The 27,021-nt window shown below is 41.4% G+C and overlaps 1 protein-coding gene across 1 annotated transcript in view; it reads right to left on the bottom strand.

The window, feature by feature from the left end:
• Positions 1-25,111, bottom strand: part of Znf521 (zinc finger protein 521) — a 288,604-nt gene extending 263,493 nt beyond the window's left edge. The window contains exons 1-2 of the mRNA XM_042675234.1: positions 24,880-25,111; positions 23,653-23,693 (exon numbers count right to left, since the gene is read on the bottom strand). Of these exons, the coding sequence (XP_042531168.1) occupies positions 23,653-23,692 (40 nt within the window). The 5' untranslated portion in view covers position 23,693; positions 24,880-25,111. The remainder of the gene's footprint in view (positions 1-23,652; positions 23,694-24,879) is intronic.
• Positions 25,112-27,021: the final 1,910 nt, after the last annotated feature.

Raw genomic sequence — 27,021 nt, forward strand, 5'->3', positions numbered from 1 at the left:
AATACTCACTAGACACCCTGTTGGAAATGAACTTCACAACCACAGGGGTGGGACAGGGAGGAAGAGAGGGGGAAAACAAGGGGAAGGGGTAAACGTACTCAGTACCCTATTTATGTAACTGTAACCCCTATGAACATCTCCTTTACAATAAGATAAAAATTTAAAAAAAAAAGAAAAGGAAAAGAAAAACAACTTTAGGCTAACGACTATCTTGTGTCAAAAAATTGTTGTATTTAAAGTTCTCATGTGTATAAATAACTAGTTAGCTAGATTTGCTGGAATATTTAGAAAAGAGAGACCACTTATTTAAAGTAAATGATGTCTGAAAATACTTCTTGTCTATACATGGGTCCAAATCATGTTCTCTGATTTCTCTTTTTGTTTTTTTTAGAGGAAAAGCTACCTTTGGGCTATAAAGAGTTAACCAGAAGCAGAAAGCCTTCCTAGTTTTCAAAAACCAAAAGGCGGGATCATTATTTTGTGTTTTCTGGGCTTTAGATATGCACTCAAACTTGAAATCCCATAAGATGAAAACAGATTTGGGGAAAATAAATCGCACATTGTTATAAAATGGCAAGCAGGCTCAAACGAATGAAAACAGCCTTGCCAGACTGTGCAGCCTTCTGTCCCACACTTGCCTGCTGGTCTGCTGTCTCTTTTTTTCCCTTACAGTCAAGCAAAGGTAAACAAACAAACATTGCAAAATATAAACAAAAGCAATCAGTGGGCTGGTTAGGCATGAATGAACATCCTGGAGCCACGGCCTCAGCTTGGTGGGACAGGTCTGATTCCAGGCAGCGACAGGGCTAAGCAGCAACAGGTCCCAGGAGTTCATGTGGTCAAGGCTAAGAATATACTTTTTTATTCTTTTTCTGTAGTGTTTATTTACCAATCACTCTATTCTCTGAAAGTTACTAAACTGTTTTATAGAAGATAGAAAGCAATTACTGTCATCTGTGTGTTCTCTCTTTTGTCTATAAAGTTTCTCAAACAGAGAATTATCTCCGCATTAAACAAAATCATACTGTTGATGTTTAGCCTGTCTGTGGTTTTGCTTGATTGTTGTATAAGTCTATCGTGGTCCTTCAAATTCAAAGAAAAATATCCTAGATGCGCTACTATGGAGAACATGCCAAATATGGTTTTATTACCATTCTCCTTACATAATGAAACTCCTTGTGGGAGAATGCTAAAAGAAATTTTAAAAATACACACATATACATATTTGGAACCAAATAAATGGTTCTGTTCTTCCCATCAGAAAATTCTACCTAAATTTCTTCTTTCCACTTAATGCCTCTTTATCACTTAATCAAAGAACAACCCAATAGAAGAAAGCAACTTCACCACTCCAACTTTAAAGTCATAAACAGAGTCCTACTATAAAGTCTTCTAACTCTGAATAAATCTCTGTGACTACCTTGTACCTAGAAGGTGACAGACATTTTACTAAAGACTCTGGAGGTTCAAAACTCTAAGTAGACTTGGTTCCTGGGCTCAGGATCTTGCAATCCACCATAGTTTCCCAACTGATTGGTAAAAACAATCAGTATATGAAGTCACTGGTTCTTTCAGTCCTCAAAATGCCCAAGAAGTTGTATATATGTTTCTTTAAGCCTTGAACACTTTGTCCATTTATCCAAGTCTGCCATTTAAAACATTTTCTGCCTGAAATGACAAATGATGCCTAGCATGTAGAGAGAGAGAGGGAGGGAAGGAGGGAGAAAGGAAGGGAAGGAGGGAGGGAGAGAGAGACAATAAGAGGGAGGGAGAGAGGGAGAGAGTGGAGGTAACACAGGGAAAGCAGAGGAGGAAAACACAGAAGGGGAGCCTCAGATTGTGGGTGGACATATTTTATCCAGAGCAGCATTGGGCAACTTTTGAAGGGCGGACATACTGAGAACAAGTAGAACAAAGCTCTCCAAACTGAGAAACCATGGTGAAGCCAAAGCTGTGTGAATCTACAACAGGACTTTCAGGAAGAGCAGTACTCATGTCCCACTTACAAAAGGGGCATCAAATAGAGTGGAAGGACAGGAATGCAGTGGCACAGACTAGGCTGGACATGTGACTAGATCACCTGCAAACTTGGACTCTATGAAAGCTGTTCCATTGGCCACTGAGTGGATTACATGGACCTGGATAAAAACCAGATCATGAAGCGGGGAATCCAATCTGGAGGCTACAATATAAACAATGAAAGAAGAGGACACAAACTGAGTTGATGGCAGAAAGGAAATACTGGGCTTAGAAGTCCAGCATTGGAATCTATATTGATTGTGGGCATAAGAAAGAGGGGGCTGTCTTGATGTCTGCCAGATGTCAAATTTTAGAGGAGCCATTCCTAGAGGAGAACTTGCACACTTGGTTTTAAATTTAGGTATACAGTATTCATCCAGCTAATGATTCAATCTTCTATTTTAACACTCAGGTTTTGTCTTTTAACCATCTTCTCACTCACATGCATGGTGGCACATTAATGCCAAAGGTGAAGAGAGAAGAGAAAGAATTATCATACTAGCTAACCTTTTAATCTAATACAAGAGGTCCTTAGTGCTCCCAAAGACATCTGACACTCTACCACCTGAGCCACAGATTCACTTCTGGCTTTATGTTGGGTAACTGCTGGTTAATTGCTTAACTGCCTTCAAATTATGATCCTCAGATCTCAACCTCCTGATCAGAAAGGATTACTGGTATGAGTCACTGGTTCTCAGGTTTGTTTCTGGGAGATTTCAGACTCTTCCTCTTTCCAACTCCTTGGTTGAATACCTTAGTATTCAACGTTCATCACCAACATATTTTGATCTTAAATAATCTAACACCTTACAATGACAGACAAACTCAACTTCTACATTCCCTTGCTCAAAATTAAGCCAAGCCTTCAAGAAGCTTTCTTCTATTTTATGTAAAAAGAAAAAAACATATAAACATTTTTAATAACCAGGTGTTTAAGAGGTATTTTCTCTACAGCAATGTAACTGTTACACAACTAAAAACCTGTTCCAAAAAAAAAAAAAAAACTTACTTCAAAGCATGTGCGGACTTTAGCACATAAGACAACCCAAATCATAAATGAAACTTATTTTGAAGCTAGACCTGTATGTTTAGGGGAAAGTCTCATTATTTTTCCATTTTACGAAATACGCCTAGAGCTTCAGCTAAAATAACACAGCAATGAAATACTACTATACCCAGCAAAAGAAAATCTATGGCAAAGTGTCTTTGTATTGGAGCCAACACACTTTCTAAAACTTCTACCAGCCATTCTTATTTCTTCAGCCAATTTAGATAGCAAATTGCAACAATGTTTCTGAATTGGATACTTAAAGTTATCTCAACAATTACTGAAACACTAGTTAAGGGAAACCTGTGTGTTCTATCTTGAACTAGAAACATTAACTGCCTGCAATATAACAGTAGTTATACAATGCAGTAGGACTTGACTTCAAGATTTGAGAGGATAAAACCAAATTCATTCACAACAATGTATCCAATAAGTATTATCCAATTCTCCTCACTTCTTCTTTTTCTTTTAATTTAGTGAGTTCATCTTCTAAGCTACAATGTGCACTGATATATTTATAAGACATGAACAATGGATTTGATTTAGGATTAACATCTTCACAAGAGAAGGTTACAAACAACTTTTTTTCTTTTTCCCCGTCAACAATTCCAAATGGTTCTCCAGCAAATGGAAAGCAAACTGCTATTAAAAGGAAGTAACATCAGGAGCGAATGTCTCACACCTGTAATCTTATCTGCACAGGAGGCTGAGATCTGAGGACTGCAGTTCAAAGACAGCACAGGCAGGAAAATCTATGAGACTATTACCTCCCATTAACCACCAAAAAAGCCAGAAATGGTAGAGCTCTAGCCTTGAGAAGAAAAATATGCTGACAGACAGATAGAGTCCAGGCCCTAAGTTCAAGCACCACTATTGGCATACACATATGCAGAGAAGTGGAAAATGATTTGGGGGAAAATGGAATATATATAGAATATATATTCTATATATAATAAATATACACTATACACTTAATAGCTAAAATATATTTAATATATAGTATATAAATATATGTGTATGTATATATGTGTGTATATGTATTTCTTAAGCTCACATATAAGTGGCAAGCCCACATTTGTAAATGATCCTACATAGGAAACTAAGAAAGTGGTTTCTGAAAAACTGTTCCAGTAACATGATGACTTGGGAAAAGAGTAAAAAAAATAAAATCCTATAAATATGTTATATGTTTAACAATGAAAGATCAGAGCAAAAAGTGAGGCTGTGATTTATGACTTATGAGCTATTACAAACTACAAGAAAATTTATGTATAATTGAAAAAAAACAAAATCCATTTTGCCTTCCTCTAGTTAGACTAATAAATTTTAAAATACATACAGCCTTGAATGTCTAAGGTTTCTTCAGCCCGATAAACAAAACAAGAAAAGCCACACCACCACCAAAAATAAACTATAAAAATAGATTATTATTGATTTTGCACCATTTCCACAACACTTTCCTTAAGGAATTTGAAACAAAGGAAATCTAAGAGCACCATTTTTAACTGTCTCACTGTACTTTTGATTTGTACCAGAACACCAAACCATTCCTTAAGTTTCCCTAAATACAACTTTTTCTTTTGTTTTAACATAATGTCTCCAAAATCAGATTTTAAAAGGTAATTTTTCCAACAGAATGTCAGCCTGGCCAAATGTGCATTCAATCTGCATGTATCTGCAGACAAGTAATAAAGACACCAGTACCATTAGCATAATCAATACACAATTTACAGAGCCACCCAGACAGAACTGGAAGCGAACGTGTATGTCATTATGCTGGTAACGATAAATTAATAGTTGTTTGTGAAAACACGTTCCCACTTTTATTGTCTCCATCTTGACTTGTCAAGATAATGTGATCACACATTAAATATTTTACTGTATATATGTGCTATATATAAATATAGTTTGAGTGATTTATTATCAATGAGCTACAAATATGCATAAAGTAAAATGATCAAAATCAATCACATAAAAGAGAGAATGGCTGCTAAATAAACACCTCTGTAACTGTGTGCATAATTTTCACTAAATCATTGTCCAAATCTTACATGTCTTAGAAGGCGTCCAGAAGTCATGGGTCTTCTTTTCTTGTTTGGAGGATTTTTGCTTGTTGGTTTGTTTGTTTGCTTTTTGGTATTGGAGACCAAACTCAATGCTTTCAGATGCTAAATACCCATTCAACCACTGAACTACACCTCAACCTTCATCGATTTTCTTCTCTTTTTTTTTTTTTTATTTTGTTTTGTTTTTTGATTTTCCTTTTGGTACTGATACTGAGGCTTGAACTCAGGGCCTTGAACTCTCACTTGGCTTTTTTAGTTAAGGGTGATATTCTGCCACTTCAGCCATGCCTTCACTTCTGGCTTTTTTTTTTTCTGATTAAATTGAGAGAATAGTGTCCTAGACTTTTTTGCGAGGGCTGGCCTCAAACCTCAATCGTCCCCTCTCAAACTTTTAAGTAACCAGGAGTACAGGCAATGAGCCGCCACCACCTGGCTCATCTTATTTTCTTAAGATACTAAGAAAGAAATTAATCTGGTCAATCTTGCTACAGTTGTTTATAATTGTTTTAAAACTCCAACACTTATTAAAGTTTACATTTTGAAAATGTAAACAGTACCAAAACAACAACAACAAAATATAAGTGCCACCTCTGAAATATTTGTATAAGACATCAATATTGGAATTTTTTTTTTCAGGAATGGTAGCAGATCATGCCCAATGCCCTCTAGAGATGACATATCAATGTCCTATCAGTTAGTTCGTGGGTCAATCCATCTTCATCAGGTGTGTAACCTTTCACAGATTTTTAAATAAAAGACAACAGAGATGCTTTCAGGCAGGTGAATTACCTTACCCTGCCAAAGGACCTATGGGTTGGTTTCCCCTAGAGCACCTCACATGGGGTATTCAATGTGAGCCAGGCACCAGGGGCTCAAGCCTGTAGTCCTAGCCACTCAGAAGACTGAGCTATGAAGAGTGTGGTTTAAAACCTGCCCAAGTAGGAAAATCCATGAGACCCTTATCTCCAATTAACCATCAAAAAGCTGGACATGATGCTATGATTCAGGGGATAGGATGCCATCCTTGAGGAAAATGAAAAGAAAAGAAAAACTAAGGGACAATGCCCAGGCCCTGAGTTCAGTCCCCAATACCCCCCGCAAATGAATAAATAAATAAATTCAATAATACTGTGCTACTTCCCCATTCATTGCAATCCTCTGCAGGCCAGACTACCACTTGATTGTTCTTACAATTCAAACTGGCATGCTCTCCTTAATAAGTCTTCTTACACTAAGCAAGAGCATCAAGAAGAAGACTTTTGAAAGTCTCTGTCAGGCAGTGTTGTGCTGAGCTCTGCCCAGCCATCCCAGTGTGGGATCCCTCTGCATTGCCCATCTCCACCACTAAAACACCTCCAGATCAGCTTGCAGAGCTATTCTGTTCTTTCAGCAGAAGCCAAAGCCTTTAATTACACAATTAGGGATTTATCAGGTTTCCAGTGCTTTCAAGACTCTCTCAGGTGACAATGACTAATATCAACTCATTTCTTGTAGCAGTTACTTTCTCTTGGGGGAGGCGGGGCAGGGAACAGGGGATGGAATTAGAACCAAATACCCGATGTAAAAGAGAACAACAGAAGAGAGGAGCCGGTGGCCAGAGGATTATTTCTACCTCTTGGTTTTTCTTTTGACTGGCCCCCTGGCCCTGGCTTCTTCTATTGGAGAATTATGAGATGAATGATTGCTCTCTTTCAAGTCAGAACATTGGTCTTCTGCTTCAGCCGTAGTAGTAAATGAATGAGCCCAGTGTCTGTGCCTCAGTATTTTTACCTACAAAATGGAGACAATGGAATCTGACACAGAGTTCGCTTCAGGCCAAACCGAGACATTAGGCCTCTGGAATCAAATCAGTTATAAATGTAAAGTATTAGGCATCAAGAGTGAACTCAGCTCTCCTCCAACTCCATTACCACCTTTTATTACATTAGAATGGTTTCTAAGCATTGAAGACAAGAGTTCACACAATTTCTCTCAGATTTTCTTCAGAGGAGGATATATTTTCTTCTCTACATGAAAAGGCAAAGCAGCCACAAAACTATGTTCTCCCTAAGGATTCTGCAGAAGAGGGAAATATAAAGAGAAAAGCACAAGCACGTTTATCTAGCTTCTCCAAAAATCAACCCTAATAAAAAGTGATTCCCAGTTACTGACATGCTTCATTTTAAACATCTTGTATTTGTTACCTAAGGTAGCAATCCTGTGAGGGGCCTTTCTACCATCTCACTTAGCAAGACTGAATAACATGCAAGATTCATCTGTAGGTCTACCTGGCTCAGGGATCCTCATGTCAACTCAGGACCAAAGCTCTGCCATGATGACAGCAAAGACTAGAATAGAGAAGATTAATTCCCAAAGCAATGGACCCATGATCTGGGCTTTGTGAAGAAAGTCACTTTTCCTTCCACTGTGTAGACTTGTATAGAATCGGGGAAGGTAATTCCTAGAATTATACATCAGGAGACTCAGATTCTTCTCCTTGGCCTGTCACAATGCTTTGGAATGATTTACACCATGACAATTCAGCCCTTTGGATCTTGGACATGATGAAGGGATGACCTCAGGTCCTCCCTGCTCCTATGATCTAAGCCTTCTCTCCTATGCTCACACTGCTCTCTGCCACAGCTGCTCTGTAGCTCTTTCCTAACAAGACACCCAATCCCCACCATGGTTGACCTTTTGGAAACTAGACTGTCACCCTTCTTAGAATGTCTTCTAGAATATCTATGGAAATGATCCCAAAGAGGAATTTCCTGTCACTATCATTTGAGAATACTCCACTCATTAAAAGTGGCTGGTCACAATCCTCCTGGCTCTCTCCATTCCATCTTCCATTAGGATTTCTCTCACTTCATTTAGCATTATCATTGAATGAAAAAGGATAAATTGGATATATGAAAGTCATCCGATTGGCTGTATTAAGGTGTTAGACTATGTATATAAAGTCAACTTCATGGCAGCTATCATCTAGTTAGTATATAAAGAGCGAACAGTGTTTATAAAGGGTGTCAATGGACACATGACTGCCAGGACCAACCCAGGCCTCTGTCAGGCTGTATCTCCAAATCTCAAAGGGCAAGTGGGAGTCAAGCAATCTGGAATGAAGACTGAGTGATTTCATGGACTAAACACAGAAGGAAGGCTGGCCCCTGAACAATCAGGGAAAGGTAAGGGAAAATAAGATCAAAGTGAAGAGAACAGTTGTATTTACCATAGAAAGAACAGAGAATAAATTAAGAAGTAAGATGTTTCTGGTAAGCTGTCCCCAAAGAAGATTTGGGATAAGAAGGAAAGCAGACGCTAGGCACAGATACAGACTGGAGGTTGTTAACTGTATGCAGGCATGTCCTTCTTCAACCTTCACATTCTCTACCCACAGGCACTTCTAGACCAGAGAGACTCCTTTCTCCAACTGGAGTAAAATGCTTCTACACACATATGGTGATGACCTGGGTGACAGAGAAAATCACTCCTTCACTTATTCCTTTTTTAAATCCCAGCCTAAGTTTTCTTAACTGAAAAAGTATGGATAAACCTACTGTGATTAAACCATCCATAATGACAGATGAATTATTTTTGTTTTGTTCCCATCTCAAAAACCACCTTTGCAAATGAGCATCGCATTTTCCTCCAAGAACCAGAATACAACCTAACGTACCATAAAAGTGGTACCAGAGGTTCTAAGATTTAATTAGCCTCAGTTTATCATTATCTTTTAATTGAACTTTCTGCCCAAATTTATCTTTCAAAATCCTCTACATTGGCAAGAAGAAGTTGATATTTAGAATTAATCACTGTCTTGACCGCCATAAATATGCTAGCTCTTTTGGACCGAACCCCACAAAGAGTTAAGAAAGAAACACTCACACACACACACACACACACACACACACACACACACACACACACGCCACCTCCAGATAGGGCCTCAGGAAGGGGCTATGTTGAACACACTCTACCTGGACTCCACATTTCAATCATAGCAAAAAGGAGCTTTCTAGAATAGAAAAGACTTGCATAGTACACAAAAATGAGAAGACCCTTGAAAGAACAAGAAACAGTTGCTAGACACTTCTAACCATTCTTGGAAGAGCTCATACCTATTAACTCTCAATTTTCAGAACCCTGTGAATTAAGTATTATTATTACCTGGATGTACAGACAAAGTAACTAAAGTACAAAGTGAGTAATAACTTGTCCAGAGTCAACCAGATTAGAATATCAACCAGGAGTATAGTTGAATAAACATGCACTAAATCATCGCTCATTATGTCTATCAGAATTCCAGAAATAAGATGAGGTGCTAAGGATATGGGGGTAGGAGGATAGCCATGACACCACAGAGATAGGGAATGTAAAACTGAAGGAAGATTCAGGGGTAAATATTCTGTCAGGTGCAAAAACCACTGGTAAGGAAGAAAATGTCAAGCAACACAGATCATACAATCTTAAAACTTCTCTATGGCAAAAGAAAAAACAATTACCAACCATAAAGTCAAAATCAATCTAGGAGAAATACGTATAACATATGAAGCAGACAAAAAACTAATTTTCTTAATGACATGAGCTGTTTATTCAAACCAAAGGATAAAAGAACCCAGAAAATAAAAGGGCAATTCACACACACACACACACACACAAACCAATAGTTTATAAACATTTGAAAAGATGCTCCCTCTACTTTCATTAGCATAAGTACTCATGAAAATGTCAATGGACTACCACGTTTGTTTTTTTTTTTTCACAAGTTGAACTAGTAAAAACCAAAATAAGCATAGCTCTAACCCTGCCACTAACAGGAGTGTACAGTGTTCTTATCATCCAGAGGACACACTGGCCTTATCTATCAAAAATTTAAATGCATATTCCCTTTAACCAGTAGCTCCATTTTTAGGAAATTACTCAATATAGCATACTCATACATGCCAGCAAGAATCATACATGTATGAAGCACCCCTTGCAAAAAGAAAACTAAATCAGCACATAAGTAAGAGAAAACATCTTGGTGATGTGAGAAGGAGGGTCTAAATAAACGACCATCAATCATACAGTGGATAGGGTAGAGGCGTTAATATAAAAATGAAGGATACAACTTGCTGACACTAAAGAATTCCTAGGAAACACATTGTCATGATTTGGATATGATTTGCCTCCTGCAGGTTCATGAGCTACAAAGTTCTTCACTGGTATGGCAGGTTGAGATGGTAGAAATTTTAAGAGATGAGGTCTAATGGAAGATTACCAAATTATGATGGTCCTGTCCTGTAAATGGATTGATAGTTATCTCCCTTAGATTATTTTTCACAAGCACACACTCTTATAAAGTGAGGCCATTCCATGCCTTGGCTTCTGCATGCAGCCAGCCTTAAAGTTTCTTGTTTTATTTTGCTTGTGTTTGTGGTGTTGGGAATAAACTCACAGCCTTGCACCTAATAGGCAAGCATTCTACCAATGAGCTACAACCCCAGTAGCATCAGGTATTTTGTTATAGCACTACTATATGAACTAATACTTGTAATTAGAGCCCTTACTGCTGTTTGACAAAAAAGTGACTGGTAGATGGATGGACAGATAGATATCCACATGCATGTATACACACATACACACACCTACACACACAAAATGCACATAGGTTGTAACTTAAGAACAGTACAAGTAGCTGCCAATATGCATTACCACTTGCTATCCATATCCTCTCTAAATAACTGCAAAATACATATTTAAAGAACAGTTCAAAGGAGCAACACATTAGCCTGTCCAGAATATTGATGCATTCACTCTAACCTGGCTCGGTGAATTCTGTGGATGGCAGGAACAGCTGTACACAGACAACTTTGCATAGAATTTTATTCCTTTCTGGATAATACTATCTCAAACAGAAACAAACAACACACACACACACAAACACACACACACACACACACACACACACACACACACGGGAAATGTGAGTTGAAAATAAAAAAAAAAAGAACATTGGTTAAGTGTCTTACTGTTTGTATAATTTCCTACCATTTTTTTCTCCATAAGTGCTTAATTAAAGAGTGTGACAGAAGGCTGGGTGCCGGTGGCTCATACCTGTAATCCTAGCTACTCAGGAGGCTGAGATCTGAGGATTGCGGTTCAAAGCCAGCCTGGGCAAGGAAAGTCCGTGAGACTCTTATCTCCAATTAATGACCAGAAAACAGGAAGTGGCACTGTGGCTCAAGTGGTAGAGTGCTAGCCTTGAGCTGAAGAGCTGAGGGACAGTGCCCAGGCTCAGAGTTCAAGCCCACAACGGACCAAAAAAAAAAAAAAGAGTGTAACAGATTGGTGAGATACTGCCATTTTAGTATATACTGAGGTCCTTGATGTGGATACTGTGCAAATAATCTGAAAAGATTCTAAGAAGAAACATATTATGGTAGTGGCTATTTTCCTACATATCTATATGATGAAATAGGACAGTTGTTAAATTGTCTTTGGATACTAAAATGAGGGAGTTTATCCAGCATTTACAGAGCACTGTGAGAATTAAAACATTATATCTTGAAACAATACTTGATAGGAAATGTACTCATTACCTTGCTCGTGTAACTGTAACACCTCTGTACAGTATTTTTACAATAAAAAACATATTTAAAAAATGAATAAATTGAACTAAGTAATGACAAACCCCAATGAATACCATTGTAGGAAGTTTATTTTAACAGCAAAATAGGCCCTTAAATGAAAGATGGGCAGACTTGGAACACAAGTTAGCTTCATATTTACTTCATACTTTCATACTTACATGAATTGACAACATATTGTTCTGTAAAACTAGTACAATCTGAACTTAACATTAGGAAAATGCATGAAGACTCACCCCTCCCATCCCCTCCCAGGCTGCCACGAGGTAAGAGTTTCATACTGCCATAACTTCCTATCAGTTTTCTCTTGCCATAGGCCCCCAGCAACTGGGCCAAGCAACCATGGATAGAAACCTCCAGATCCCTGACTCAAAGTAAATCTTTTCTCCCTTAAGAGGACTTCTCACTTTGCATTTGATCACAGCAATACAAAGGCTGGCTAACACACAGCATTTAGACAAATGGATGGACATGAACTGAAGATGACGAATCAATAGAAGTCAAACTCAATGACAATGCCATCCTTACAGCAACACACTTTGATCTGGGTTCCAATGGGTATACTGCTGAGAGCTCAAACACATCTCACTGCTGAAATACACCTAACACACAGGACAGTACAAATCTGGACACACACAAACACACACACACACAGGATTTCTAGTCCAAAGCAGATGCTGCTGCTAACATATCACCCAGTGAGATAACAACCCCAGAGTGGTGAACCAGTTGCTGGCCCGGGCTCTTCATTCAGAAGCTACAAACTTCTCTGTGGGAACTTCAGGGCTGGAAGGAAGCCAAGGCCCTGGGAATGGTTCAGTATATCATATATGAGTCCTATCAGATATTTAATTTCTATCAGATCCTTAAATGGTTACTTTGACAAGAAGCCAAGATGGACATGCAGACCATCTGACTAGTGTTTTGGAGATTCGAGTCGTACAATTTAACCACATGCTTGTGCCATCAATGTGAATTATTTATTAACCTTGGAGGAATCACAATTCCATAATATCAGAATTTGAATGTGTAGGAGCTAGAAGGGGACTAGAATTTTCTCCATAAGTGATTTTGGTTCCACAGATTATTTAGCACTGAAATATAAGCCAAGCACTTGGCTAAGTACTCTCTAAGTACTCCCCTGGCTAGGCTAGGGCACAGAGGCAAACCACAGCCACTCCTTAGCCCATACACAACACCTTACACTCATACTGGGTTTTAAATATGCAAACCAGGCAGTATAAAATGACTTACATATAAGAGGAGCTATAAAAGGGTACCATTATCTTATAATGATTTTATTTTGAAGATTAAAGATTTAGTATAATGATGCAATACTTATGTAAATGACCTATATGATGCTGGAGGAGGCAAAAGGGATTTCATGCAAATCACCTTTTTCCTCGGTCAGTTACATTCCACCATCACCATTCACTCCAATGTGGACATCTTTGACCATGAAGACCACCATGATACTCAATGTCATTATTCCTAAATAGTCTTACACTTAAAATCCACCATTCCATAAAAGTTTATCTCAAAGCATTCATCCTATCTCTCAGGGAAAAGTAATCAAACCTGTACAACATGCATTTTTCAATACATCTTTCTGCCCTGCTAGTATTCTGTGCCTGCATATTTAATGTAATGAGTTTCTTGGAACTTGTTCCAACTTATTTTTGCATACTGGGGTGTCTCAAATAAAATTTAGTTTTACTTTATTTTTGTTATTTTTTTTATTGGAGCTTGAACTCAGGGCTTTTTCAGTCAAGGCTGACACTCAATCAGTTGAGCCACAACTCCATTTCCAGCCTTTGGTGGTTACCTGGAGATAAAAGTTACATGGACATTCCTACCCTGGCTGGCTTTGAATTTAATGCTCTGATGTCAGCCTCCTGAGTAGCTTAGATTACAGCATGAGCATCCGGTACCTGGCTTAGTTTGCTATTGTTTTAAAAAAATATATCAACTTCATATGTACCCTCAGAACCTCTAATTATCATGTAGGAAGTATGCCAATAAATTCTTGAAAATTAAAAAAATCTATTAGTTTTACTATCACATAATTAACATTCAAAAAATGTTATCCAAAAATTTTAGGACAGATCAAAGATATTGTAGTGTCAATGAATGAAGTCCAAAAGACTTGAAAGAGTTCTCTACATTATGTTTAGTGGTTTCTGGCTATAAGACAAAATCAAGCTTACAATTATTAGTAAGTATAGCTCATCGAACATTTAATGCCAAAACACACACATTTGAAACTCATTTGTTTGGACATTTTCAACTGGCAGAAAAAGTTAGCATACCATATACATGTCTCTACCCATGTATTTTAGAGCAATTAAAAATCTTTGGAAGGTGTTTACAATCTCAGTCAGATTTCTAGACTCTGAGCTTCCTAAGAGCAAGGCTTACTTTTGTTTCCTTCTGAAGTGAATCCTCAGAATTGAGCACAGGTTGAAATACTGCAAGCATGGGGTGGGGAAAATGTAAAATGATGAAACAAGCCCCCACGTGTTCTTGAAAGAAAGTTGAATCCAAGAGGACAGACTCTTTGGCTCACCAAAACAAGTAGCTATATGTCACTCACACCTCAGCTCTTCTACTCTGAAACCCCCCTCTCTACTAGGCTCTGACCATCACTCTGTGTGTGTGTGTGTGTGTGTGTGTGTGTGTGTGTGTGTGTGTGTGTTTTAATTATTGCCTCTTTCTAAGAATTAGTATGCATTTCCTGCATCCAGTTCTTCTTTCCTCTGGCCTCAGGTGTGCAAAACCTTTTGTGTTATATGTGGACAGATTGGAAGTTCAGGCTCTACACATCAGCTGATAGTTAGCTAAGTCAAGATGGCACCACCTTCCTGCCAATGTTTTGGCTTTATTAGCGCTTGGTAGAGTGGTACTTGGGATGAATGCTAATGAGACTGATGATCTATCTGATAAACAATATACTTACATATACCCAAAACATTACAATTTAGTTGGATCTAATCTGATTCTATTTTACTGAATCTAATCTGATTCTACTATGAAGAAAAGGGCTATGGAAGAACATGTAAGAAAGGCTGGAAATTACTTAAAAGTGAAGATACAGTTTAGAGCACAATATTTGTTAAGAGTTCTGGCCATAGAACACTTCTAATAAAGCATGTATGAACTTTTCACCACTCTATGAGTTTTCACAAGTGTACCATGTATTCCAAAGTTTCCATCTTGATATATCCCCCATGGTATACTGATGGGATAAAACATTTTGGGGGAAAAAAGGCAAAAATAAAATAAAGAGAAGGTAATACAAATCATGAAATGACACTTTATGACAGTGATTTTAATTTCTAAAGGAGATTATATTCCTTACAATGATACTGATTTGGAGTGGGGAAATTGGTTTTGCTTTAATAAAATTGACACATGGATCTGCTAAACAAAATATATTTTATAGAGTACATTAGAGTACGCATGTACACATTTCATATTGTACTTTTTTAGTTTGGGGACAGTCCTGGGGTTTGAACTCAGGGCCTTGTACTTGCTAGACAGGCGATCTACCTCTTGAACTTCTCACCCAGCCTTTACACATTTGTTATGCCCCCTGCCCCCTGCCCGCCATTGTGGGGCTTGAACTTCAGGGTCTGGGTGCTATACCTGAGCCTCTCTATGCTCAAGACTAACACTCTACCACTTGAGCCACAGCACCATTTCAGGTGTTTGAATGTTAGAGGTAAGAGTCTCACAGAGACTTTTCTACCCAGGCTGGCTTCAAACCAGATCTCAACCTCTTGAATAGCTAAGATTACAGACATGACAACCAGCACATGGGTTACTTCTATGTAAGTGCTCACATTTATGTTCACACTGGCCTGGATTGTCAGCTTTGCACTTACACAGTCCACCACCACACCCAACTTTTATCGGTTGAGATGGGGTCTCCAGAAGTATATGCCTGGGCTGTCCTGACACCACAATCTTCCTAATCTCTGTTTCTCAAATAGCTGTGATGATAAGAGTCAGTCACAGTGCCCAGCTCTCCTACTGTTTTGCAATAACTGAGGGGCTGAAACGTTTTCGTTTCAGATATATAAAAATGTGTTATCATAATCACAACACCAAAATGTAATTCCAACCAAATGCATAATTATGAAAATGCATATTCTGAATGTCAGCTGCTCAGCCTTACTCAGCTTGGGAGATTTATACTCATGCATGAATAGTACAGTATATACTTTCCAAACCAAATCATCTTCATTAGAAAATAAGACTTAATATGCCCAACATGAATGCATATGCAAATGAGAAATTTACATATATATTTAGGATTTTTTTCAAAGCATTTTTATGCCATGGAATTAAAATATAGGGTGGTTAAAATAATTTTTAAATGTATGTATTTATTGCAAACAATTTTTTCTTAGAAAGGGGAATTTCTAGACAGTTCTACGTGAATCTTGTTTTTTAAAAAATTATAATTCTCTGCTATGAGCCATCTAGAGTAGGAAAGCTAACTATGGTGTGTGCAGCTATAATGATACCCAAGATCAGCCCAGTGCTCCTAGCTGTGACAGGGTCCCCAGGCATCGGGGTAACTGCTGCTTGATCATTATCCCCGCTAAAAGTGAAGACACTGAAGTTATAAGGAATTCATATCTTACTGAATTTCTTTCATCTCTAATAATTACTAAACTGGCATAATTACTTGTACGAGAGGTGGAATGTGATGCATGCTAAAAGCCCAAGCTGCCTAAAATTAAAGATTAAAAAAAAAACACCCATGATTCTACTTAGTTTTCAAAGATTTATCTTGTGTCAGGCTTTTATGCCAAGAGTTGCATAATTATTTAAACCATTTAAAAGCTTTCCTTCCACTATTTGATTAATACTATAACAGAGCTATTTAAATTTACTAATGTTAACTTTAATGTTTAAGTTTTAATTGCTTTGTAATAACATTGTTCTAGAACATATTTTAAATCAGCCTGGTACACTTTCATTACAACAAACAAGGCACATGAAACCATAGCCAGTGCACCACACAATTCCCAAACAAAAACATAGGAATAAATCTCAGATTTAATTGAAATGGGATTGGGAAAGTTGTGTGGGTCTACCAAACAGCACCCTAATGAACTACTTTAGCCTTTGACAGAGCTACCAGGAATCAATGGGGGAGTGTTAGATACATCTGAGAAGAGACTTTGCTAGAGGGTTGATTTGGCTTATCTGCCTATATATCAAAATCTCACTTGATTCAATAACAATCTTTAGCATATTACTTAATAATATTCACATTTTGAACAAGCCATAAGGCTGTTAACATGTGATCTAAATGGTGCAAGTCTTAAAATCATTTTCTCTGTACTAAAAATAACCAACCAAACAAGCCCTACTGAACATGATGTCTATTTAAATCCAGGCACAAGGACTATCTTCTATGGTCACAGAATTAATGACACTAAACCAGCAAAGTGAATTATCAGATCAATTAATATGACACACTAATAGGAAAAACAGACCTTTCATAAAATTCCCAATTGGTCTTCAGAGACCTTCACTTTACTCCTATCAAATCTTCTTTCTCTTTACTGCATGCTCTTACATTAAAATGAAAACTCCAGCAACAAACTACATCAACAAGTATTTTACTAGGCTGTACCAAACTAGCCAACTCACACAAAGTTCCTTTAAAAATAAATGAGTTGGGAAGCTATCTTAAAATGCTCCCATAAGATAAAAAGAAACCTCTTACAAATATGCTACAAAACTTGCACAGGTCCAAATAAGTAAGTAAAAAGAACTAAGTATAATTACTGGAAGCAAGAAGTTGAAAATGCTGTCATCACTGTGAGACGTCACTGCTGTCAATAAGAATAACTACAATGGATTTCAAGGGACAAGGGAATACTCTGGCAAGACAAAAAAGAAAAAAATATTAACAGCTTGCTGCATAAAAAGCTGCTAATCTCAAATCCCTTTGTAATTTCATTTTTACATGTATGCTTTTATGTTCAATATCCTATTTTTTTTGCCCCTTTCTGGCTGGATGAATAGAAGCCAACAAATCCACTCGTGGATCAAACAGATGTTTTTGTTTTTTAAGGCCAAGTGGAATCTTGTGAATTTCTGTACCCTCCCTTTAAGAAGATTCTGCCAGAAGTACTGAAATCATGAAACCGGCATTTTGGAAAAGACTCACTGGACCATCCGTTCTGGATCTTCGGCTAGCACTCATGGGATTCTTGCCAACTGTAATTGCTGTTTTTGTTTATTTCGGATTGTCTACTGATTGGACTATAATCAATTTAATGACTTCAACATCTCGTCAGTATAGTGGTGGTGGAGAGAAGAAATAGTCACTGGTTGATGGATGAATAGTATAACTATTGAAAGGAGGCATGAATGTCAAGCACTAAACTTGGGCAATGTGTCTAACCTTAGGCTTTTTAGCACCCAGTGTAAAGGTAAAAGCATATGTTTCTGTGTGCCACACCAGAAACAGTTATAATTATAGAAAGAAATACCAATATATGTAATGTGTATATACACACATGTATGTACTTAAATATAGCATACATCTTCTTCATACTTTCTTTTAAAAAGAAACTTACCTTGGGTTAAGACCTATTTTAAACAAAAGGGAGTCATGTTTAACCTACCAAAAATAATTTTCAGCATAATGCTATTTTTTTGAATATGGAATCATTTCCACTACCTAAATGGTGTTTTTGAGAACTAAAGCACATATAGTATAAAGAAACCATATTTTCTTTGATTGAATCTGTTCCCTTGTCTTCCCATACAAACACATATATTTTGACTATGAAAACAAACAGAAAACAGGAGTTTAAATACAAATGGGGGAGTTTAATATTTCATTAACTTGTAATTTTTTTAATACCTTCAATTTTTTGCACCTTTTCCCTTAGAGAATACATGTAGCCTAGTGGATGGATTTTCTGACTTTCAAAAGGGTTGGAACTTAAAATCCACTACATTTTCATTCAAATTCTATCAATTATATTTCTTCTTTAAAATTTGAGGTGGGTTTCTGCCACTTCATTATATTTCTAAGTAAATTGCTTCTCTTAAAAAAAAAAAAGAATATAATCAAAGGTAAATGGGGGAAAAAAGGTCCATCAAAAGTGTGATAACTTCAAAATGTGCCAAGTTAAACAGGCTCTTTGGGGGCTCTCTTTCTCCCCAGTTCTCACCATCCCTCTCTGGAGACCCCTGGTATGAGTTTATGAACACCTAAGGGTCCAGATATTCTAATTGTATCTTGTGTTTAACTTGGCCATTTAAGTGACTAAGTACTCCCCTCTCTCCTTCCCAGCTTTATAACTTGGCTCTTACAAAATATATCACACCTTCATATTGTGGACCACTTTCTTTTTTTTTTTTTCTTTTTGCTTCTTATAGTGCTTTTTGGAGTAAACTTGAACCAGAAAAAAAAATAAACTATTTGTTATCACGTAAAAAGGCCAGGAAACTTCCATCAGAGAAGCACCACAAGAAATAGAATAAAGAGCCTGCAAGAAAAATAGAAATAGGTCACAATTGACCAATTTGATGCTACTGATGTGCTGCCTCTAAAAATAAGCTGACAGCAGAACTATTTCCAGTCAGGTAATCTACTCAAATACCATTGTCTACTCTCAGGAATTGAGACAAATAACTAAATAATACAAATAAGGTAGGAAGGGGGAATCATTTAATTGTCTCACTACCCATGCCTCTAAATACTGGCTGCACTTCTCCGCTGCATTTATCACAGGGTTATTTTGACTATGTACAGCAGAAGAACAGAAGTTCCCAACCTTTTCTGTTGGCTGATGAGATTTTCATGCCAGAGTTTTGAGTGACAGGAAGGATAAGGGAGTTCTCTGTTTCAAAATATACTTCGCAGCTTGCACAAATACAAAAAAAAAGTTCTTTTTTTAAATGTTGAACAGTTTTAATTTACTTAGAAAGCTCGAATAACACAGCCTTCTCTGCACTCAAAAATGGGATGCCCACCTTCAGGAAGAGGTCTGTTAGGACAATGGCCCTAAACTTTGCTGCAAAGGAAAAGCTGCATAATTTCTTAAGTAGTTCTAATGCTCACTGGAAGTACTAAAATGTAGGAGAATTCACAGCATAAACTCATCTGTTAATAGAAATTTCCTATCACACCACAATTTAAAAAAAAAATATTTGGTTAAAAAAATTTGAAACTTCAGACTTAGGGGTTATTTTGTTTAGATGTCTTCATCTGCCACATGTAACCTATTCTCCTGGGATACAAGTTTTGAATTATATGAAAAGTGGTGGCTTTATTTGGAGTATCTTTTAAACGTTGTTTGTAAAAGAAATAACATGTATATAAGAAACAAGTTGGAAAGTGGATGCACGACTTCATGTTTAAGACTATGTCACCACCACCTCCCGCCCTCCCCCCAGTCCCCTGCCACTCAAGGTGGTTAAAAGTGGGCTCTACATGGTTTTGGTGGAGTCACTCATTGAACAAAATCAGGATCTTTACCTTTGAATGACAAAAACTCCTAATCACTTCACAAACTAAGATACTGACATCAGTACTGCCATTTTATACCTGCTAACAGCCCAGTGCTGACCATGGCCTGTGACTACTAACGCCAGACTATCTGTCATAATAATTCCTCTTCAATTTTTCTAGGACCCACGTGTGATCTTGTGAACAACACAGTAGATACAATCAACATACTCACAGCACATCCTAAGACACATTCTGGACAGGGGGAGAGAAAAAAAATAAAAAAGGAGATCCGTCCAAGAAAAGACAAGGAAAAATCAAAATACTCGAGCAAGGGCCAGATATTTTAACAAGAAACCTACAAAATGCCTTTGCACCTCTCCAAAACCACTACTATTGTCACAGTTCTTCGGTTGACATTGCCCATTTTAATATGTAGGTTTCCAAGCAAATATATATTCTGAAGACAAACAAGCCACTCTTCAGTGAGGAGTGTACTATTTTTATTGCACTCTTCAGTTTCTCACCCCCAAAGCCCAGTCTGCCTACCTGAGACCATACCAAGAAACCCAATGGGGAAAAACATCCTACTCAAGCCCAGAAAAATGGAAGCGAAATCTTTGTTTCTAACGCACAATTTATTTAGAACCTAGCAATTGAAACAGAGGCAATGGCTTCGTGCATACACTTGTATAATTTTGCAACCTGACAAGAAGACAAAAGAATAAAACACCCTGGTTCATTCATTTTCACGTGCCTCTCCACCTCTCCCCTGCCCCACCTACTTAATAACCTGGGTCCCAGGTATTTCAGAGCTTGGCTTATCTAAGGCTGCCCAGCAAATACTGTCAACTGATGGCTTCCCTTCATTGTCCATCCAAGGTCCGAGGTGCCCGAGGAGATAGCCTCTTTAGGAAGAAGAGGGGAGGCACACTTGCATTCCCAATCAACACAACTTTCGCTGTAAATTCATTCCAAAAAAATGCAAGACGAACACCGAACGCCAGAAGCTACGGATGAGTAAAACGACCCATGGTGCAAACTTTAATAAACTTTTCAAAAAATCAAAACAAAAAACTCCTCGTATTCCTGCAAGGAGCTGTCAGGAGTCTTTTCTAGGAGCCTCGGAAAGTAGGCTGACCCCTAGCTCTACCCACATTTAACTCATGGAAGACGTTTCTCCTGGCCCTTCTCTGCTTTACTTTCAAGGCAGCAGAGGCTCGCAGCAAGTTTCCCCGAGCGAGCGCCGATCCAGGGTTACCCTGACACCACGCACGCCACGCTCTCCATCCACACTTTCATCTTTCAGGCCCCGGGGTCAAAGTGTCCTCTGGGTGTGGGGGGGGCGGGAAATGTGGCCCACGTGAATGTAAACCAGACCCCAAACTGTGTCAAGATACATGTCACTTGGTTTCCAAACTCAAAACTTCTCTGCGCTTCAGGTAAAAAAATAAAAATAAATTAAAGGAAAAAAAAAAGCCAGCGATCGGGGCTGGGAGGCCCTCCCCCACCCTGTCCCTTCCCAGAAGAAGAAAGGGCTTTGTGTGTGCGGTGAGAGAGCTCCGTTAATCGACTTCCTAAATACACATTGGCCACGGCCTGGAGGCTTCAGGCGCTGGGCTCTGCCCGCCCTCCTTGCCTCCGAGCCCGTGGCGGAGTCGCCAGAGCCGGTGGCAGGAACCCAGGCCACGGGGAGCCCGGGTCCAACAGCCCAAGAGGAAGAGGATGCTGCGCCCCGGGGAGCAGAGGGCGGGGCCGGGCCGTACGGTCCTCCGCTGGACCCTGCTGGCCCCCGCGGGCACACTAGCAGCCCTTTGTCCTCCTCTTTAGGAGGTCGTAGGGCCTGGGCCACCTCGAGCTGTAGCCCCCTTGCTCTCCCATCTCCCCCGCCGGGCTCCTTGTCCAGTCTGCCCGCACCTCCTCCGGTCCCCCGCGTGCTCCCATTTCCCCCTCCGGGCTGTCGGCTTTGCAGCGCCAGTCCCCCCCCCGCCCCGACTCCCCCACGGCCTCCCGCCCCCGATTTCCCCGAGAGGAGGCTGGCGAAGGTGGATGGGGAGGACGGAGGGGGGTAGGAGGAGGAGGAGGAGGGGGAGGAGGAGGAGGAGGAGGCCACCACGTGACTCCCCTCGCCACATTCCAACACAGCCACCAGGATCAATAACTTCAGTGTCCCGTGCCCCCCTCCTCCGCCGCCGCGGCTGGCTAGCTAGTGCACCCCCAAACCATGTATACACACACACACACACACACACACACACACACACAGTTCCCTCTGCAATGGGGAGCCCAGCCCGACCCCTGCACGACAAGCAAAGGACAGCAAGGGACGGAGGAGGAGGAGGAGGAGGAGGAGGAGGAGGAGGAGGAGGAGGAGGAGGAGGAGGAGGAGGAGGAGGAGGAGGAGGAGGAGGAGGAGGAGGAGGAGGAGGAGGAGGAGGAGGAGGAGGAGGAGGAGGAGGAGGAGGAGGAGGAGGAGGAGGAGGAGGAGGAGGAGGAGGAGGAGGAGGAGGAGGAGGAGGAGGAGGAGGAGGAGGAGGAGGAGGAGGAGGAGGAGGAGGAGGAGGAGGAGGAGGAGGAGGAGGAGGAGGAGGAGGAGGAGGAGGAGGAGGTGGAGGAGGTGGTGGTAGGGGCAAGGGGGCAGTCAACTTTCTTGGAAATGGCCAAAAGGGGTCCTGCGGGGCCCCGCCGGGGTCCCGCCGCCCGCGGCCACCAGCCCCGGTTTGTTTACAAGCGGCAGCGAGCGCGCGGAGAAGAACCCGAGCGAGAGGAGCGCGGGTGGGAGGCGGCGGCGGCCCTGTGTCCTCGCCCTGGTGTGGCCAGGACCTTGGCCACGTTTCTGTTTTTCGCGAGCCAGGGCTGCTCCCCCTCCTCCTCCAGGAGATGACTTTTTACTTCTTCAAACGAAAGAAAAGAAGCAATGGAGAAGAACACAGAAGCAGCCGCGCCGCACAGTTTGGCATATTTATTCTTGGCGAAAACACACATCAGAAAGTTTTCCCTGCAGCCCAGATGTGGATCGCAGACGGGGCGGGGGGGGGGCGTTTCCTCCCCCTCCGGACCACTGCGTTTTCTTTCTTTTTTTTTTCCTTTTCTTTCTTTTCTGTTTTTGTTAGCTTTTCTCACCCACTGTCTACCGCCGCCCCATTTGGGGATCCTCCTCCCCGTCTTCACCCCCCCAACACACACACACACACACACACACACACACACACACACACACACACACACACTCCACCTGGGGGCTACACGGGAGGGGAGCGCGCGCGCCCCCGCACTCACACTCACACTCAGGCGCGCACACGCCCGGCGGCCACGCAGCCCTCGCTCCGCTACCCACAGTGGCACTCGCGGATGGGGAAGGCGGGGTGGGGTGGGGTGTGTGTGTGTGTGTGTATGTGGTGATGGGGGGGAGGGAATCCTCCTTACCTTTGAGGGATCTCGGTTTCGCTTGCTTGCGGCGAGACATCCTAAAAGCAAACAGCTGAAGTTGTTTCAATTCAGCCCTGAAAGAAACTACACTTCCTCGTGGCCTCGCGCCCTCCTCCGCTCGGCCTCCCTCGCGCCCTCGCTCCGCGCTCCTCGCTCCGCGCTCCGGCTCCTACTAGCGCTCGCGCGCGCGGGGGGCTCGCGGCGGCCCGGGGCTCCGCGCTCTGCACCGCGGCCGCGGCACCAAACTTTCCCAGCCTTCGCCCCCCACCCCCAACCTCCAATCGTGGGGGGGGGGGGGGAGAGGAAAAAAAAAAGAGGAAGGGGGAAAAAAAGAAAAAGGAAAAAAAAGAACAAGGGGAAAGTTAAAAATGATATAGAATTCAGGACAATGTGGCAACAGCCGTCAGAAGCGCGATGGTGGGGGGGGGGGGGATCCGTTCCTAGGTCCTCGTCAATAAAAACTCACATAGTGAAGTCGCAGAGGAAAGGGGGAAAAAAGACTAATAAAAAGAGAAGCATCTGGATGGTTCTTTTTCTTTATCACTTTTTCCTTTGCCACGAGAATTCCCCCCCTTCCCGAAATATTTTTTTCTATATTAAAAAAATAATAAACCCAAACCACACACACATCCAATAATTACTGATTTGTTTCCAAAGCGAGCGTGTAGTTTGGGGGTGACCGAGGGAAAGGGGTGTGGGGGGGGGAATGAAATCAACCCTGCCAGGCTACGAAAATATCTTGAAAAAGAAAAGAAAAAAAATCTCCCCACCGTCCACGGCAGATGCGAGTGGGCAACGGAAATCAGCCCAAGGGGCGAAAAAATACTTTTTCCCCCTTCCCTTCCCCCTCCTTTTTCTTTAACGGGGAGGAGGGGGGGGAGGAAAGACCCACACACTTAAAGTAATTTTCAAAAAGAAAAGGCGAAAGCGGCCGCGCCGGTGGCCCGCAGGTGGTGTGCGGGGCTGCCTGCCTGTGTGCGGGGGGCGTGCGGGCCGCGGCTCGGGGCGCCCCTCTCGGGGCGGGGGGCGCGGCGCCGGCGGCGGGCGCTGGACCCGGGGCTCTCAAGTCTACGGCCGCCTCGGCAGCGGCAGCGGCGGCGGCGGCGGCAGCGGCAGCGGCGGCGGCGGCGGCGGCGGCAGCGGCGGCGAGAGCGGGAGGAGGAGGAGAGCCGGGCGCAGGAGGAGGAGAAGGAGCGCGCAGTGTGCTCCCTCCTCATCACAAACCTGCAAGGTCTTGGACTGCGCTGTCGCTCCGGTAGTCCACATAATAATGGAAAATGGAAGCAAGGCCCCCAAAGCCATCAGGATGGCTCCAGAGGGGGCCCCTAACCCGCAGGGACTCGCTCTGTACGTAATCACTGAGGAAATCATTGTCAGCCTGCCTGCACTCATACACAGACAGAGGGGCATGATTAAAAGGCGAGAGCGCGGGGAGCGGGAGGGAGGAGGGGTCCCGCCAAGACCCGGACTGGAGGCGCCGGCCGCGGCGCACGGATCCGGAGCCTGGCGGCGGCCGAGCGCCCCGCGCCCCGCCCGCTGCTTGCCGCTGCTGCCGCTGCTGCTGCTGCAGCCTCCGCCGCCGCCGTCGCCGCCGCCGCCGCCGCCGCCCCCGCGCGCCTCCAACCCCCGCCCGCTCCTGCGCCCGCCCGCCCCTTGCGCACGCCCGCCCGCCCGCCTGGCCGCTCGCACACACCCGCGCCGCCGCCGCCGCCGCCGCCGCCGTAATGTTACTAGAGCTGCACGGCGGATCTCGGGGCTCTTCTGCTTGCTTTTTTTCCTCTCCAGAAATTAAAGCGCAGGAGCATCTGAAAGTGGAAAGGTCCCCCTTCTGGTAGGATGGGTGTAAAAGAAGGCAACAATTTGTTCTGCAGGGAGGGGATGGGGGTGCAGTTTTCTTGTGCTTTCTTGTTTTTTCTCTTTTGGTTTTGTATTACCGGACTTTAAAAGAAACAACAACAACAACAAAAAAAAGAAAGACAGGGGGAGGGGGGGAAGTCTTGCTGTTTTTGTTGTCCAGATTGGGGAAAAAATCTTTTTGTATAAGGCCAATCACAGACCTGCCAAAGTCTCTCTCCTTTGGAATCCTTTTCAAGGCAAGTTGCTGGGACATTTATTTTTCCTTTTAATTTCTTTATAACCCCGGTTTAGAGCAAGTCATGGCTGCAGAAGAAAATCATGATGTGATTCAGACAGCGTTCGATTCAGACCTTTAAATAACACCCCTAAGTTGACATAGATCTCTGACCGGAAAATAAACCTTTCTCTTAAAAAAAAAAAAAAAAAAAAAAAAAGCAAGAGGTAAGAAAATTATACGCTTCACAACATGTTGGACAAGAAAACAGTTCCTGAAATATATCGAAATGGCCGAACGTTTGGTGAGGATTTTTGTCAGTTTGTACGTAGTTGGATTTTCTAACTTTTCACCTGCTTCCATCACGACAAGAAATCGTCACCTGTTTCCTCCTTCTACCTTATCCTGCAAAGAAGGATGCTTTATTCCTGTGTTGTGTTGGCATTTATTTGACTGGACACGCTTGTCAACTTCTAAAGGCCGGAGAAGACTACAAAAATAGCTAAACTCACAAGTCTGTGCAAATTAAGAGATCTAAAATAGAGATAATTACATGAAATAGACAGAATGTTCCTAACCCGATTTTAATTCTCTAATCTCCAAAATTAAGATTCCAGGGACCATCCAAATACATCAAAGCTTTTAGGAAGTTGTGTTTTTCCCCCAAAGCAACCTTTAGACTGCTTTGAGCCCATAGTGGATTGCTCCAGATACAGTGTTTTTTGTTTTTTTCAATTATTTCATTGTAATTAAATGAGTTTTCGGTCCAGTTACAACAACTCCCAAAGTGAAATCTATGTTAGAGTCAAATAAATATAACTTTGCCTGACTGTGAAATAATAAAGCATACCACCTTAGTTGCAGAATTTATGTTGGAACATTCAAGATGCTAAATCTTATACATAACTTCGTAAGCATTCAATTTCACAGAAATCATTCAGAAGGGGAAAATATGTAGGAGCCCCAACTTTTATAATGCTTCCCTTTCATGTGGTAGCCATATGTGTGCAAGGTGCTACAGTGCCAGGTTTGTGTGGTCCCAAGTTATGAGTAGTGCTATCTAAAATATTGATGGCATTTAACTCAGGTTTTACGGGAATGTGAGAAGCTGTTAACATGATACTAAAGCGTAGCCTAATTTGTTGAAGTTGTGTTCTACGTGGGTTGGTATATTTTACTCTAACTGAAAATATTCCGTTGTGTATGTCTCAGCATACAATTTTTTTTCACGTTCCAATGTTCATATCTCTGTTACCTTCCTCTGTTAAGAGATAACTCTAACCTCTGTGCTCAGA

The sequence above is a fragment of the Dipodomys spectabilis genome, unplaced genomic scaffold, assembly GCF_019054845.1.
Source record: "Dipodomys spectabilis isolate Male_0828 unplaced genomic scaffold, ASM1905484v1 ptg000024l, whole genome shotgun sequence".
Classification (NCBI taxonomy): Eukaryota; Metazoa; Chordata; class Mammalia; order Rodentia; family Heteromyidae; genus Dipodomys; species Dipodomys spectabilis.